Source organism: Podarcis gaigeae, assembly GCF_964106915.1.
Source record: "Podarcis gaigeae genome assembly, chromosome: 1".
NCBI lineage: Eukaryota > Metazoa > Chordata > Lepidosauria > Squamata > Lacertidae > Podarcis > Podarcis gaigeae.
The window spans coordinates 50,031,523-50,047,379 of NC_139678.1; the positions used below are offsets into that span (position 1 = coordinate 50,031,523).

General features: G+C 40.8%; 1 protein-coding gene across 50 annotated transcripts in view; it reads right to left on the minus strand.

Moving 5' to 3' along the window:
- The window catches only part of MADD (MAP kinase activating death domain), an 80,375-nt gene that overhangs the window by 29,597 nt on the left and 34,921 nt on the right, over positions 1-15,857 (minus strand). For 16 of the 50 annotated variants that reach the window (XM_083748933.1, XM_083748923.1, XM_083748931.1 and 13 more), the window contains 7 exons: positions 14,628-14,908; positions 13,752-13,891; positions 9,094-9,195; positions 6,203-6,305; positions 5,129-5,315; positions 3,254-3,404; positions 1,319-1,525 (listed from right to left, as the gene is read on the minus strand). In XM_083748933.1, coding sequence (XP_083605059.1) covers positions 1,319-1,525; positions 3,254-3,404; positions 5,129-5,315; positions 6,203-6,305; positions 9,094-9,195; positions 13,752-13,891; positions 14,628-14,908 — 1,171 coding nt within the window. Of the gene's footprint in view, positions 1-1,318; positions 1,526-3,253; positions 3,405-5,128; positions 5,316-6,202; positions 6,306-6,748; positions 6,809-8,164; positions 8,204-9,093; positions 9,196-13,751; positions 13,892-14,627; positions 14,909-15,857 lie in introns of all 50 variants that reach the window. The other 34 variants (XM_083748911.1, XM_083748905.1, XM_083748900.1 and 31 more) reach the window with 4 other exon arrangements.

Below are 15,857 nucleotides of genomic sequence, written 5' to 3' on the forward strand. Positions count from 1 at the left end.
CTGTGGCAGAAAACTTCAGATAATTCCAGATGCTGGCCCAATGGGCCAGTGGCAGAATCATAATAAGCTGAATGGAAATTCAAGTTGGAAATGCATTACTGTATTTTAATATTTTGTTGGAAGCCACCCAGAGTGGCTGGGAAAGCCCAGCCGGATGGGCGGGGTATAAATAATAAATTATAGGAAGGAAGAAGCTAGGAATGCTACAAAGTAAGAAGCAAACTCAGTTCTTACAAGAGCAGAGAAAGATAAGTGCAGAAAGTTTCTTCTGCTATGGAAACAGGGTATGGGAAAGCACAGATAGAATTGGGAGAGGAAACAAGCTCAGAACACTTCAGAGCAATTCAGGATTTGTCTGCAGTAGGAGAAAGACAGCTAATTATAATTCATCCAGAAAACCTAATCAATTTCCCCATGCTTTATTTGATGGAACAACACCAAATAAACAAACAGTGATAAGCACATTCAAACAAAATGAGATTTCTGGAGGCTCCCTCCATTCCCTGGTGCTATTATTTATTAAAGGTATACACACCATGGCTGCCCTTCTTTCCCCATCCATCACAATTCTGCTTGCTCCCTATGCACATTGGTACAGAAGGTTACTGTATCCATCACAGGATACATTCATCTCAAACTATGGGAGGGGAGTCATGCTTCAGAAACCCATCTGACAAATATGTTTGCAATTATATAGTTGTCTTTGCACAATCTCTTGAGACTGGGTAGGCTGGATGGTGAGCGAACATAGCAAAAAGTATTATATTTGTTCTTGTAGGTTTTGCTTTGGTGGAAAATATAAGATTATACATTATACAGAAACACCCATAGCACAAGGGCTAGAATTGAAGATGAATGAACATGAAGTCCAAAGCTGCAATCCTGCACACTTGTACTTGGGAGCAGATCCCCAGAAATCAATGGCATAGTACTGGGCCATTTTCCTCTCAATAGTAATTTGTTTTTGTGGCAACTAGTCCCTGGTGCACACACTCCCAAGAAACTGTTTCCATTACAGAACAGACTATTCTGCCTGTAAGACTATGTGAACAATGATTAAAGTTCCCTATGCCAGCATCATATGGCTATCTCCACTAGCCTGGCCATAAAATTCCAAAAAGCATAGAAACACCAGAAATGCTTAGCCAATATTTCTCCAAGCTGTGAGAAGAGCATATATGAATAGTCTTCGCAGTCCGAGTGAGAGTGAAGCACATTACTGCAGCAATGATAAGGCAAATGTTTCAATGGGAAAGATGCAATCAGATTCTAATGCAGTGCACACTTTCCTGCATTCCATATACACATAAATACACACCAATAGAAGCTACAAAATTTTCCTCCTTTAGACTCCTTGTGTCAAACTCCCTCGGCCCTTTCCCTGCAGGGCTTGGGGCCCTTGGCATGAGCTGGGGTACTGGCAGTTGCACCTTGGGTTTCGGTTCAACCCTCGTGGCTAACATAGGGTCCTTGCCAACCGGAGTGATTGCTCCCTCTGTTGGGCTTCGTTTTCTTTTTTCTGGCTCTTTAAAAGAAAGGAGGAGAGAGAAATCAGCAGCCAAAAAAAGAAAAACACATACCAGCAATGGTAAAAATGGAAGGATTAAGAAAAAAAATGGGAGAAGAGTACAGAAGAAAAAGATGGTTCAGATGGCGTTAATCATTTGTTTACAGATAATGAAAAAACAGCTCTCACATTTAGATCTCAAAATCAATGTTCAAAAGCAGTGCTCAAAACACAGGGTCTGAAGACTTCGTACCCAGGAGAAAGTACATTTCTCACACAAGATTGACTGGCTAAAATTTGCTTCAGAAGACTTTCTGCAGGAAAGTCTAAGATCCAGTAAGTAGTAGTATGTTATGGATTTAAACAAATTTAATACTGGGCAATATCAAACTACATCTCATAAGGGAATCCCTTTGCTCTGTCCCAGCTTCTGCCAACCTAGCAGTTTGAAAGCATACCAGTGCAAGTAGATAAATAGGTATCGCTGCTGTGGGAAGGTAAACGGCGTTTCCATGCACTCTGGTTTCCATCACGGTGTTCCGTTGTGCCAGAAGCGGTTTAGTGATGCTGGCCACATGGCCCAGAAAGCTGTCTGTGGACAAATGCCAACTCCCACGGCCTGAAGCGCGATGAGCACCGCACCCCATAGTTGCCTTTACTGTCTAGGGGTCCTTTATCTTTACTTTACTAATAATTATTAATAATTCCAGCTCTTTGTCTTTCTAGTTCTCATGGCAAGTTTCAAAATGTAAAGAAAAACCAATTGTGCTGGGGTACAACATGGATACTAGATTTAGGTAATACTGCATACTGCTCTTTGCAACCCTCTCACCTTCCACACTCCACCAACAAGGATGTACTCTTTTAAATTTCTCAATCTCCAGTAAAATTTGAATGGGTGCCAAAAGCTCCCTGTATATAATGTTTCCTCCCCCCCCCCCCCATCGTAAGCTTGATAAGGCAAGACACTGGGTAACAGGAGTGGGGAATGGCTGGCCCTCCATATGTTGCTGAATTACAACTCCCAGCAAGCCTGGTCAGTGATGATGGGAGCTGTAGTTCTCATCAAGCACAAGGTCTGTATGCAAAATCAAAGTATATTATACACTAAATATCTCAATGCAAAGGATAATATAACACAAAATAATACAGACTCAAAAAATATGTGTACAGTCTCAAATCAATCTTGGAGATATATATGCCATCTTACAAATTACTATTCAATGTCTCTGAGTTCAAGAGTACAACTGTAATGTACTGAAGGGAGCTGTAGTTCAGCAATATCTGGAGGGCCAATGGTTCCCCACACCTGCCATTTATATACACACCATGGCCCTTACATACAACTGTATCATCCCAACTGTGCTTAATAAATAAGTGCTATTGAGGCATGTGCCTTTTCCTTAAGCAGCTAAATATTTGCACTTCTTCTCATGGCTGAACTGCTGAAATGAAATTAATTCAGACAAACATTTGGGTGTGCCAATGAAAACAAAGTAACGGCATTCTGTACTGGAGTTGACTGAAAATACATTAATCATTTTCTCCATGAAACTCCATGAATTATAGATGCAATTCAAAATACTTATTCCAATAATTACTCAAAACCTAAAGCTGTGAAAAAATAAATGTGATTATTTGTTGTGCCAGAAAGTCAGACTAGCTCAGCTCTACAACAAGTAGGGCATTTCACAGATTTACATTCATTTTTTATATATATTTCATTAGTTTATCCCATTCTCTTACCTTTGTTATAGTAGTGAGTATGAGCTATTTCCAGCAGACCAAAGACACTTGCCATTCCCCCAAGTCCAGCATTTGCATATGACTGCTCAAGGCTTGACACAGTACATTTCAGCAAATCCAACATCCCTTTATAAACCTTGCGACTGATCTCCTACAATGGAAACATTCATAAGGGTGAGGATGCGTCATTTATTAGGAACCTGTTTCAGCTCATTAACTTCCACTAAAGTAAGCCATAATTCCCTTGCATTCTAATTAATTTTCTGTAGCTTAACTACACCTCCTTCAGCTTAAGACCACAGGAAGCTGCTTTGTACCAAGTCAGGCCAACAGTTCCTCTAGCTTAGTATTCTCTATGCAAGTCACCAATGTTTCAGACACCACACCTCAAGATACCAGAGACTGAACCTGGGACCTTTTGCATACAAACATGTGCTCTACTACAGAGCTATTCCTTTACCTAAAAGAGAAATTATCTTTATAGAATTACCTCTGTTAACTAAATCTGCGCAAATGCTTTTTCAAGTAGGGGGAGGTTCTGACAGCACTTAAGCAAACTGTTGTGAAGACTCTCTATAAAAACCATTACACAATCTCACTCAATCCCACTGATCTCAGTAGCTTTCATCCTGTTTTTAATTTGCCTTTTTTCAGTAAGTTACTTCAGTGTAATCAGTTACAGATAGGTAGCCGTGTTGGTCTGCCATAGTCAAAACAAAACAAAATCCTTCCAGTAGCACCTTAAAGACCAACTAAGTTAGTTCTTGGTATGAGCTTTAATCAGTTCTAGGTTTTCTTGGTTTCCCTCAACTCTCCACAGCAGATCTAGGGGTCACACAGGTGCATGGGGAGAAGAGAGAGGAAGTTTCATTACACAGCCGAAAGTGCTTGTGCTAGTAGAACTGTTTGGTTGGATACCCTTCTGATTGTTAGGATCCTTTCTAATCTGGTTTCTGACCTGGTATTTGGAACAAAAATGGCCTTGGTCACTTTGGTAGATGATATGTACCAAAAGATGGGCATGAGGCATCTGACCCTGTTGATTCGCCTAGATCTCTCAGCAGCTTTTAGTATTGTCATCCATGGCACCCATCTGGGCCACTGAGAAAGGATGGAGTTGGGAGGCACAGCTCTGTAGTGGCTCTGGTCTCCCTCATCACCACCATCCCACCTCACAAGGGTCTCAGAAGGTCTACTACTCGGCCCCATGACCTTTGGCTTATGGAGGGCTTCAATGGCCCATCTTGTCCTCCATGCTGCTTAACATGTCTGGTTGAAGTCACCCTGAGCTTTTGGCTGGGTATCATCAGTATCCAGATGACACTAAGCTCTACCTCTTGTCTGCATTTCCTGATCCCAATGAGGCAGTATACTCACTCCCATTAAGGGAGATGAGAATGATATCACCCTGGTCTTTCATCAACTGCACTGATTACCAGTTGGTTTCCTGGCTCAACTCTCTGCCTTGCTCTAAAGCCCTATATGACATGGTAACAAGTTTGTTTCAGAATTACTTCTTCCCATGTGAACCCAGGAACTCTGCTGCACTTCAAAGGCCCTCTCCACGTTCCCTTCCCATCCTTTGTACAGGCATGAGAGAAATAGGTTTCTCTATTGTGACACCTAGATTTAGAAACAGCTTGCTTAGGGGGATGCACCTTTCCCATTGCAGCATGCTTGCCTTTTAGGAGGTGATGAAGGTATGTTTATTCTAGACACCATTCGTCTAACTGGGTCTCTGATATTCTAAGTACTGGGTTTTTAACTTATTGTTGTTTTGTAATCTATGATTTATTAGTAATGGTTTTACTGTGAGCACTGCAGCAGAAAGACAAAATAAAACCATTTAAAAGAAAAGAGGAACAGAGAACTGACCACATCCTGGACAACATCCTGCCGTGCATCTTCCTCCGATTGGATGGTGCGATTAAGCTTGCTTAATACAAAGACACGGAGCTGCTCACTCTCCAGGAGACGGCGGACTCTCTTCATGTGAAACCAACCAACTCCTTGTCCATCTAGGACATTGTGCACCACCTCTTTCAAGAACTGCTGGTTCTCACTATATTATATGGATACACAAGCAATAGGGAGCATAACCCTCCAGGACACTTCCATAGGTATATTACACTTTACAATAGGAGGATACTGCCACAACATAAATCTATCTGTATTTAGCCAAGCTGACTTCAACTCTAACCATAATATGCTAGGTATCCTTGATGCAACCTGCATCAGATCCTGCTATATATCTCTACCACTGACTCAAGTCAAGCAGCTGGAATAACTAGGCTGGGGTAAGAATTGTGGCTATCACACTTCCCCAGCCCTTTCTGCCATGTGGAGCGCCACTGCAGAAAGGAAGAGATGGGGCTGCACCTAGATCTGTGGCTCAGCAAAGCAGAAACAGCCTTTAACTATCATTTTGTGCCAAAGTTTCCTGCTGCCCATCTAAACTAGACTCTTGAAACCTAGCATCACACTGTTGATGTGTTGCATTTGTTATGAATTACAATCCCTATACTTTTCTCAGTAATATGTCTAACCATTAATACCTCCTTTTATTTCTGCATTTGGCTGTTTCTTATTTGTGCAAACAGAAGACATTTTGTGAAAGTGGGTTTCCTAGTCTGGCCTCAACATATTGTCCCTCCTACCCTCCCTAAAAAGCAGCTTTCAAGAGTCACAAGATATACTGGAATAGGGTTGGATGTGGTGAAAGATCTACTGGGACAGAAGCAGCCAAAACTAAGTGGAGGCAACTTGCATGAACTGATCAATTGTGTAATCCATTACAGTAAGATTCAAAGATAAAGGGTAGGTCACCTTCTTTAATTTTTCTTTTTACAAGCATCACCAGATCTTCTTATACTCAGAGCAGACATGCCCAGGGCATGCCATATAAAGCTCATTTTGCATTGTACAGCAACTCTAAGCAGATGCTTTTACCTGGAATTACTGCTTCGTCCCTGTGGTGAAGGAGACTCCCTTTTCACTGTCGGGCTGTGCTTTATAACAGAAGACTTTTGATCCACAAGTGCTCGTCTATTTCCTGAATAAGAGAGGAAGCAGAACAAGAAAACAGTTACTGAAAAGGATGCTCAAGTCCAAGAACAATACCAATGAGACACACAAAAGTCAGCTAACACTTAATTAAATGGACATACAAAGAAACTTGGAAAAGCAGCAGCATATTTTGTATTATTGCATCATACATCGGCAGAAAACAGTAATGGGAATGAGACAGAGACAAAAGAGAAGATGGTAACAAGAGCAGAAGATGAAAGGCAGGAGTTTGGCTGCTCTGCATGCATTTCTGCCACAAGAACCATCTTCTGATTAGGCAACATATGGAAAAGCAATGTGTTACGGGAGTGTGACTAGTAGAAATCACATGATACTGGCTTCCAGTGGAAAAATTGCCCAAAAGACAGGCACAAGAATGCTTGCTGGGAGTTGGTATGTCATGCACAGTTCATAATGCAAGGAACCCACCTTCATTGCTTACTGGCCCAGCTTCAGTAATAATCTCCATTATAGTATTTAGCCCAAATACTGGGACACAAAATAAACAATTAGTAGTGCACTGCAAAATCACCACCATTTTTATATTTGATTAGTTACTTGATTAATCCCCTCTCTTTCAAAAACAGCCCTGGATTAAAGTTGGGGAACATCTACACTGGGGTGGTCCAGATAAAAGCTTTCCCCATGGCTAAATAGGAATAAACTAAAAGTGGAAGGAAAACTTAAGGAAGAGGTATTAACTAGCCAGTGTAGCAGGGGAGGATTCCTACATTTCCTCTTCTATCAGCCCACCTGTAATGGTGCTTGTTCTTGATTTGGTCCTTGGATCTGTCATAATAGCACTGGGATTAGCACTGGCCTTGTATGCCTTGTGAGCATTAGCTGTGCTCATTCAGTATGGTAGAGAGACTCAAAACAATCATCTCTGTAGAAGCACATTTTGAAACAAATTTCCCAACCCTAATGGCTTCGAAACACAAAACCACAAGCTCTCATTTCTAGTGTAGATGTGTCCTAACCTGATTTAAGGTCACTTGAAGGCTCAAAAGTTACTCTGAACCCCATTCAATTCAGGAATAATGCTTCTATTTTAGGAATTATTAATGTCATCTTTTATTTCACAGGAACTGCAAAAAATAAAGCTTATCTCCCTTCAGAACATGAAGGTAAATAAAACTAAACATTAATGAATAGTTGAAAAGGGTAATGAAACAATGGCAATGAATGAAATGGAAAAATATCATCTACCCGTCTTGTATCTTAAAGAATTCAAACATTAAGAAAATTGATATTTACCTGGCATACACAAATCATTAAATTGTAGAGTTGGAATGGTCCCCCAAGGGTCATCTCGCCTAAATATCTACTACCATGCTATCCCCACCACCCAACTAGTGTGGTACCTGTCAGGTCAGTCAGGTTATAATTTTTTCTTTATATATGAAACTGACTAAATTACTGACAATTTTATCCTATAGAAAATTGGAGATGCCACATGGAACAAGAGTCATCAAGAAATGACAATAAACTTCAGAAGATGAGACACAAAGCATGGAAAGACACGGAAAAACCCATCACTGTTTTCTTCCAATGTGTGCTATCAATAATAGGTTTAGCTAACAGAAGATCCCTGCACAAACAAATATAGGAATATGACCAAATGGAAATATCCCCAGAGACCATGCAGAGTCTTCACCAAACTACTCACAGTCCTTCTGCGTTGGTTTCTGGTTTTTCTACACACACACACACACACACACACACACACACACACCCCTAAGAAAATGTGAACTCTTATCCAAAGCAAAGTCCAATGCAGCAACACAAAACTAACTTTTGGCCTTTATTACTAAAAGGTCAAAGGTCAGCAAACATCATACCAACCTTCATCCACATCCCTTCCCACTTCCAGATTAAAGTAATCTTTACCGATGAAAATGGAGAGGGGGAAGAAATAAATAAAATCAACTTATTAAAAGCAACTTATTAAAAATAAAGCATTCTTCCAGCTGAGCAACCAAAAAGATTCAATGCAAAATCAAACAATGGTAAATTACAGATTATCTTTCCTTTAACAACACTAATGACTAAAACCAACTGTAGTACAGATAACCTGGAGTAATTTCTACAGATTCTACTCCAGATTTTTCCAGATTTAAGAAGTCTACCTTAGCTAAGTCCTATTGCTCCAAATGAACGGCTTTCAATAATTTTCCTCTTAAGGTAAGTTTTAGCCCTTTAGATAAGGGACAATTTAAACGTGATAGCCTTTCCCATGAAAGTGTTTCACGTAACTGGTGAAAAGTTGAAAAGATCCTTACCAGGTTGGTCTCTCTCTATCTGGGCTGACAGTGTCCATGTGCCAGGAGAGCCAACAGCAGTGATATGCAGCTGTATACATTTGAGGCAACACACACAAACACACTAAGGCTATGCTTGCCACATAGACTGTTGCCAGGGAAAGGGCTTTTCAGCAGCCTCCATGTGGGGTCTGTGAAATTTAATCAGTCCAGAGGATTAAGACTTTGCATTCACTTTATGCAAAATCTCTTTCCACCAAAGTGCATTTCATACAGCCGGTGCATTAAAATAAAGACAGACCAAAAATAATACTCCCTTCCATACTAAAAAGTGTAATTAATAGTCACTTAAAGAATTCTCTAAAGAAATCTGAAGCATCACCCAAAATGAATTCCTAATTCTAGAATGCCTGGTTTCCCAAAATGATTTTTTTAAGGCTTGGGTGTAATTCTGTGACTGCTTGGCAATCAAAGGGATTCTGAAAGCAGTAAAAGGCAAGGAAAAGTGATTACCTTTCAGGCTAGGAAATGGAGTGTTTTTGTCTCTCCCAGCTTTGGTTGGAAGGGCTAAATTGGACAGACTAAAGCTTGTGCTGTGGTTCTTGTATAGGCTACCTATAACAAAAATAAAATAAATCAAGTGATCTAATCATCCCCTTATCTCATTCAGAAACTCACTGTGCAGTTTACATCTGAACAGCTTTCTGCACTCTGGGATAAACTAGACATGACCTTAAATGCAGCATAAAGGTTTTTAAACATGCAGGTAGCATCAGCTGGTGGGCACTAATGGGGAATTCCCCCACCCCAAGAAATTCCAGTTTCAGAAGAGGGATTTCATCAGGACCACAGTAGAAAAGATAGGCCTGACGGGCTGCTCTTCATGGCCCCTTCAGCACTTACTGAGCCCTTCCCAGTGCCTGTCATCACTTGGGTCTTCCAATGGCATTGCTACTGCAGAAGCCAGCACTGTCATCCTCCTTGCACTTTTCCATGGGCATATTCATAGTGGAAGCAGCCCTGTAACAGGCCACAAGGTGGGCAGCTACTTGGCTTCCAGGTCACTATGTACTTTTGGCTATAAAGTAAGCTTTCAAGTGAAGGGCAGGGGAAGTTGCTAGTAGCCTCCTCCTTCCTCTTATGTATGGCACCACAAACACCCAGAGGGAAGGGATTGGCCAGCCTGCCAGCCTCCCCTCCCCTTGTGAAAACAACAACAACAACATCCCCAGCCACTCTGGGCGGCTCCCAACAGAATATTAAAAACACGATAAAACATCAAACATTAAAAACTTCCCTAAACAGGGCTGCCTTCTAAAAGTCAGATAGTTGTTTATTTCCTTGACATCTGATGGAAGGGCATTCCTCAGGGTGGGCGCCACCACTTTGCAAGAGCTCCAGGTGAAGGCTGTGGCCATAGAAGCATCACTACCAGGTAGGCAAAGGATGGCAGGTACAGGGGTGGAACCAGGGCATGAGTCCCAGTGAGCTTTGCTGGGACATGTGGGTCCCAGCAACTGACAGGTCTGAGGAGGAGGAAGGAGGTTTGATCCCCAAAATTAGTAGCCCCCCATCACCTGATACTGTTTCAATTTCAAAAATCTGCATGTTGCCACATTTAGCATCATGTGTAGTTTCGCCCTCAACAGCAGGCTCTCTCTCTCTATGAGAAATGGAATAGTTCCTTACTTCTGCTATGATTCATGAAGATATTTTTGAAATGAGACAAGGGGAGGAGGAGGCAGAATAAACACTTGTTTATCCTGTTCCTCTACTTCTCCATTTCGTTTATTCAATGAAATGAATGTATTTAATTCAAAATCTTGACATTCCATCATTTACATCCCACTATCTCATTCTTAAAATGTGCAAGGCAGTTAACATTCAAATCATTTAAAACATCAAATTGACACAGTAGATAAAATTCAGCTTTAAAAAAGACTGGGAACTAACACAATGGTTAGGCAGGATCAAGAGCATGTGAGACCACAGACCTGCTGGAATAAAAATTGTTTTAGCTGATGTCTAAATGTCACTAGAGAGGCAGCCACCCAGATCACCCCAGCCTGGGTGCTATTGTGGAAAAAATGACAACTGGTAACTAGAGTAGCTCATTCAAGTTTATTGGCCCAAGGCTTTAAGTAACCAGCTCTTTAAACTGGGCTCTGAAACAGACCAGAAGCCAGTTAAATTGATAGAGTAAGAGCTCATCCAGACTTCCTTTGTGCCATATTCCCAGGCAGAGGTTTGCACTTCAAGGCACTGTGTCCAAGCACTCTTTTTTTTTACCACTCTTTATTGTTGAATTGGAGCAAACGGTAAATCGGAATTGCCATGTTTTCAAATTCAGCATTAAAGAGTGGGTTTTCCTGGGGAAAGCTCTGGAGGGGAAAAAAGTGCTCAGACATGGAGCTTTAAAGTACACACCTGTGATTAGAAAGTGCAGAGCCAAAGGTAAGTGTGTATAAGCCCTCACTCTCCCCCAAAATCTAAATTTTGTTTGCTGGTTTTTGCACTAGTTGTAGCTTCTGTACAATTTCTCCAGGCAATCCACTTAAGGCACCTTATAATAGTTCAAACTTGATGTAACCAGTGCATACACAACTTCGGCTATTATTTGCCCTCTGCAGGAACATGTACAATTGGTGCACTACCTGATTGTTCAAAGGGAGCGGGACCCAACACAAAACACAGGTGAACCACTATTTTTGAGACAGCAGTACTATTGAAGAGAAGAATTAGTAGCCCTATGACAATGTTGCTCACCTGACGCGGTTGGAAACAAATGAGGGAAGACCTGAGCTAACTCTCTCCCTTCCACCGCATTCTCATCTCCTGCCCCTCCATTGTTGGTGTTTTGGAGGGCAAATATCTGCAAGCAGGGAACTTTAAGTGCATGGAGATCTAGGACAAATACAGTAGGCTGCACACTGCAGTTGTTTGCCATACAAGGAAGGCAGTGGGGCTGTGCAAAGTTAACTAGCACATCCCAGCTACAGTGATTCCTCTATTGCATGAGAACACCACCTGAATAGGGTTTGTGCCCTATCTGAATTAATTTCAAAAAGGAGCTAGCAACACAATCCTTGTAGAAAAGAGCACTACATAACTAGGGCCCATCACCAAACATGTCTTGTTGCTAGTTTCTGTCAACCTCACTCACCCCAGTTGGAGAAAGCTCATGGAACAGGTCCCACCAGAAGATCTCAATGCCCAAAGCTGATTCCAAAGCTATGAAGGGCTTAACTTTTCAGGATGTCATGAAATGAGTGTGGAACTTCTGCTCAATTCCATGGCACTATGTCCTGTGGAATCCAGCAAAGTTCCATCTCCACCCACCCCCTTGCTGTTTAATGTCTATATGAAACCACTGGAACAACTCATCCTGGAATTTAGGGCTCAGTGCCATCAATGTGCTTAAGACACTCAGCTCACCCACTCTCTATTCCATCTGAATCAGGAGAGGCTATGCAGGACTGGTGCCTAGTGGCAGTGATGGACTCAGTGAGAGCCATTAATCTGAAGGTGAATCATTGTAAGATGGAAGCGCTATAGGTAGGTGGTCCAAGTCCAGGAATTAGGGAGACTCCCCATGAAGAAACAGGCACATAGCATGGGTGTTCTTGATTCAAACCTGCCATTGGAGACACAGGTGGCCTCAGTGATCAACTATGACTGGTTAACCATCTAAAGATGCTGTTTGACCAGGATAGCCTGAAATCAATAATTCATGTACTAATAACCTCACAAATGTAGGGGAGGGATAAGGGAGCAATTTGATTCAATTCACATTTAAAGCTGAAAATATCAAATTTGCACTTTTCAAAACAATATGGGAAACGGTCTTCCCTCAAAATTTGCGCTTATCTGAATTTTGTGATGCAGTTCTCCAACCAACATTTACAAAAATGCATATATGAAATTGCATAGAAATGACTATATTAGTGAAAATAACAAACAAAATGCATCATATTAGGAGAATTTGCTTGCAGAAATGTATATACAAATATGTGTTTATGAGGAGAAATTCAGGCTAAAATCATGAAGCATTTTCACAGGGCTTTTTTCTTAATTTATTGCAAATTGCTTCAGAAATGTGGGGAAGTGCAGAGAAGATTGGTAAAATGAACTGAGAGAACCAAAACTGATAGATTCTTCCATACCTAACCTGAGGTTACCCTTAAAGACAGCCCAGAAGCAGCAGCAACTGAAGAATGTGACAGCAAGGCTGTTAAATAGGGGAAGTAGATGGGATCATTTTACAGCAATCATCAGAGCTCTGCACTGACTGCCTGTGAGCTACTAGGGCAAATTCCAGGTGTTTGTACTAATGTAATAAAGCCCCAAATAGCTTGAGGCCAAAGCAAATTGAAAAGCACTTCCCTCATAGGGCCATCTTGGTGGCAGATCCACAACTGACAAACTCTCTCCCCATGGAATTTTTGTTGTTCCCCACATAGTTACTATTTAGACAATAATACAACATATTTTGCCACTTTGTCATTTTGGCCATAAATTGGTTCTGAGACTGAACAGTACTGTTATCATGCTGCTTTGTTACACTATTTTTAATTATCCACTGTATTTTTTATGTTGTGCACCACCCTGAGCTCCTTTAGAAAGAAGGGCAAAATGTAAATGAAAATCATCATCATCTTCTTCACACCAGTTCCTGCTATAGCCTTTGCATGTGGTTTATTATACCTGCAAACCTCAGCAATTGTGAAAGCAGAAGCAAAATGTAAATATTAAGGGTCACAGAGGACAGAGCATACTATTAGTACTGAGTAAGCGACTATTAGTACTGATTAGTACACATACTTCATTCAATTTGGCACCAAGCACACCAACGTTGCTCTCTGAGCTACCCAGACTAATTTCCAGCTCCCAATTCCAAGGTCTGCTCCCTAGTGCTAACATTTAACCAAAGCCAGTCCCTATTCTTCTCTACTAAGCCAAGACTCCTGTTGCTTCCCTTGCTTCTGCTTTTGCAAAAGATGCAAGCAGTAGATGAATGTCATGTATTAAGCAACAGCCAATGACTTTCACAGGGTTGGTGCTTTTGGCTCAAATACTTTATTTCCATTAAGTATTCTTCTTTCTGTGGGTCTCTTCCCCACTTTCTCCCCACCTGCTGTTCAAATTTGCAAATAAGAAACAATTATACATACTGGCAAAGGACATAATGCCCCCAAAACCTTCACTGCTGTTGTTGGATATTGTGGAATTTGGGGAACTGGCATGGGAATCCGATTCCGCATCAGACTCGTTGCCTAGCTTTAAGCTGTTGGGGCGCAGAGGCTGCAGAGGCCTATAAAAGAAAAGACAACGGAGTTACATTCTTGGCATCGTTATGTATGCTGCAACTAAAAAGATTGTTGGGACCCATCTCATATCAGTAACACAAACATCTGATTTAGCTGTGGTGTCAGTTTGGCAGCTGCCATGTCAACTGATGCCTATTTTAGAATAGATAGAGCAAGTATGAAAACAAAGGCAACAGAGAAGTAATTTGCAGATTCCAAGTACCACCTATCAACCAGAACAGTAAACATCTTGGAATACTTCCAAGAGAATAATTACAGGCCTCTTCCCCAAGTAATTATATGTCCCACTCAATACAGGGACTCATCAAAGTGTTGTGGTCCCAAGCTGCTACATATGTGGTTGTGAATACTGTAAATATGTGGCCAAATCATGAGACTTTTCCCTCCAAGTTGTCATTGTCCATAACAGCTGGCTGTCACATGGGGAAAACCCACATAGATCTTTCCTTCATGTGTTCCCCCAAGTGGTGCAGGACTGCACCAGAGAACAGAAGCTTCCTTGATACTGTGGGTCCTGAAATGCTGATGTGTTAAATATATATCCCTCTAGGTCTGAGGGAATACGATAAAGACCTAAGAAAATAATTAGAAGATATCTGAACTGCAGGAGGATTTTCTGAGGATAATGCATGGTACTAAGCACAAATAGTAAATAGTAAACCACAATTAGTAAAATTCCAGTGTGGCCTTCATGGAGTCCTGAATTTAGTCATATCTCACCGATTGCCATTGAGGTTCTGATTGAACTTTGGTGTATAGCTTTCTTCCTGTTCATCCTCTTCTTCCTCTGCTGGGAACCCATACTGTGGTTCAAAGTATGGGTTATCATACTCTCTTTTCTTCACCATTCCATCCACGGAACTCAAAGTGTTTGCTGGATTCTCACTATCACGACGTTCAACACTCATTTTGGGAAAGCTTGGTTGTAAAGGCAGACTGGGAAGGTGATTTGAAAATCCAGCTACCATCTTCTCCTCCATCTCTGCTGAATCAGCAGACTCCTTTGTAAAACAAACAAAAATCCAATTTGTCTACAAATACATATCCACATAACAGCTGGTGTCAGGCGCAAGAGGACCCTAAGATTCTGAAGGCCAATTATTATCTTTATTTCTAACATTACCTATACTAAATGAGCTTACATCATCTCTCTGCAATTTTGTCTCCCATGTCTAACATTTCACAATTTATTTCCCACATTAGACCAGCTGTTTTCTATATAATAAACTGTATTAATATTAAATGTTCATCCATTTTCTAACACTTCTTAAATTGTCTCAAATATTGTCTAATGATTTCATCACTGTACTAGCTCATCACTACCTCTAAAGAAACATGGCTGCTCACTTGAAAAATTTCATCCTAGGTACAGTGTTGTTCACAGGGCTTCCATACAGATCTATGTATAATACTTATTTCACATAAAATCCAATAATTATATATCATAACCAGTCTACTTCCCCGCTCTCAAATTTTAATTTTTTTAAGCATTCCTATTGGCTTGGAGAATATGAATATGTGAGCACCTGTCTTTTATCAGTAATGAATGAACCATATGACTGCTGTTCACCATAGTTTTATATCAAATACGTAATTGTGACATATCTCAAATACATAATAGTGACATAAATTCACTGTCATCTACTTTTCTCTAGTCACATTGGCCATGTTTTCACATCACGGTAAGTCATAAACCATGGCTTCCCATACATGAGCCAGTTTGCTTCTCCCCACAAGAGCTAGGAAGGGAAAAAAGCAAAATCCTTGGCTTAGTGTTATGGATCATAGTTTGTTTCCTCCATGTACTAGCAGGGAGAACAAAAGAGCCCAGAGAGGTCCATTCATTGTAAACTAATAACCATGGTTTACTGTGATGTGCATATCAATAAATATTATGTGCATACCAATAAATATTAAGAACACAAAATGACAAGAGTTTTTTTAATTATT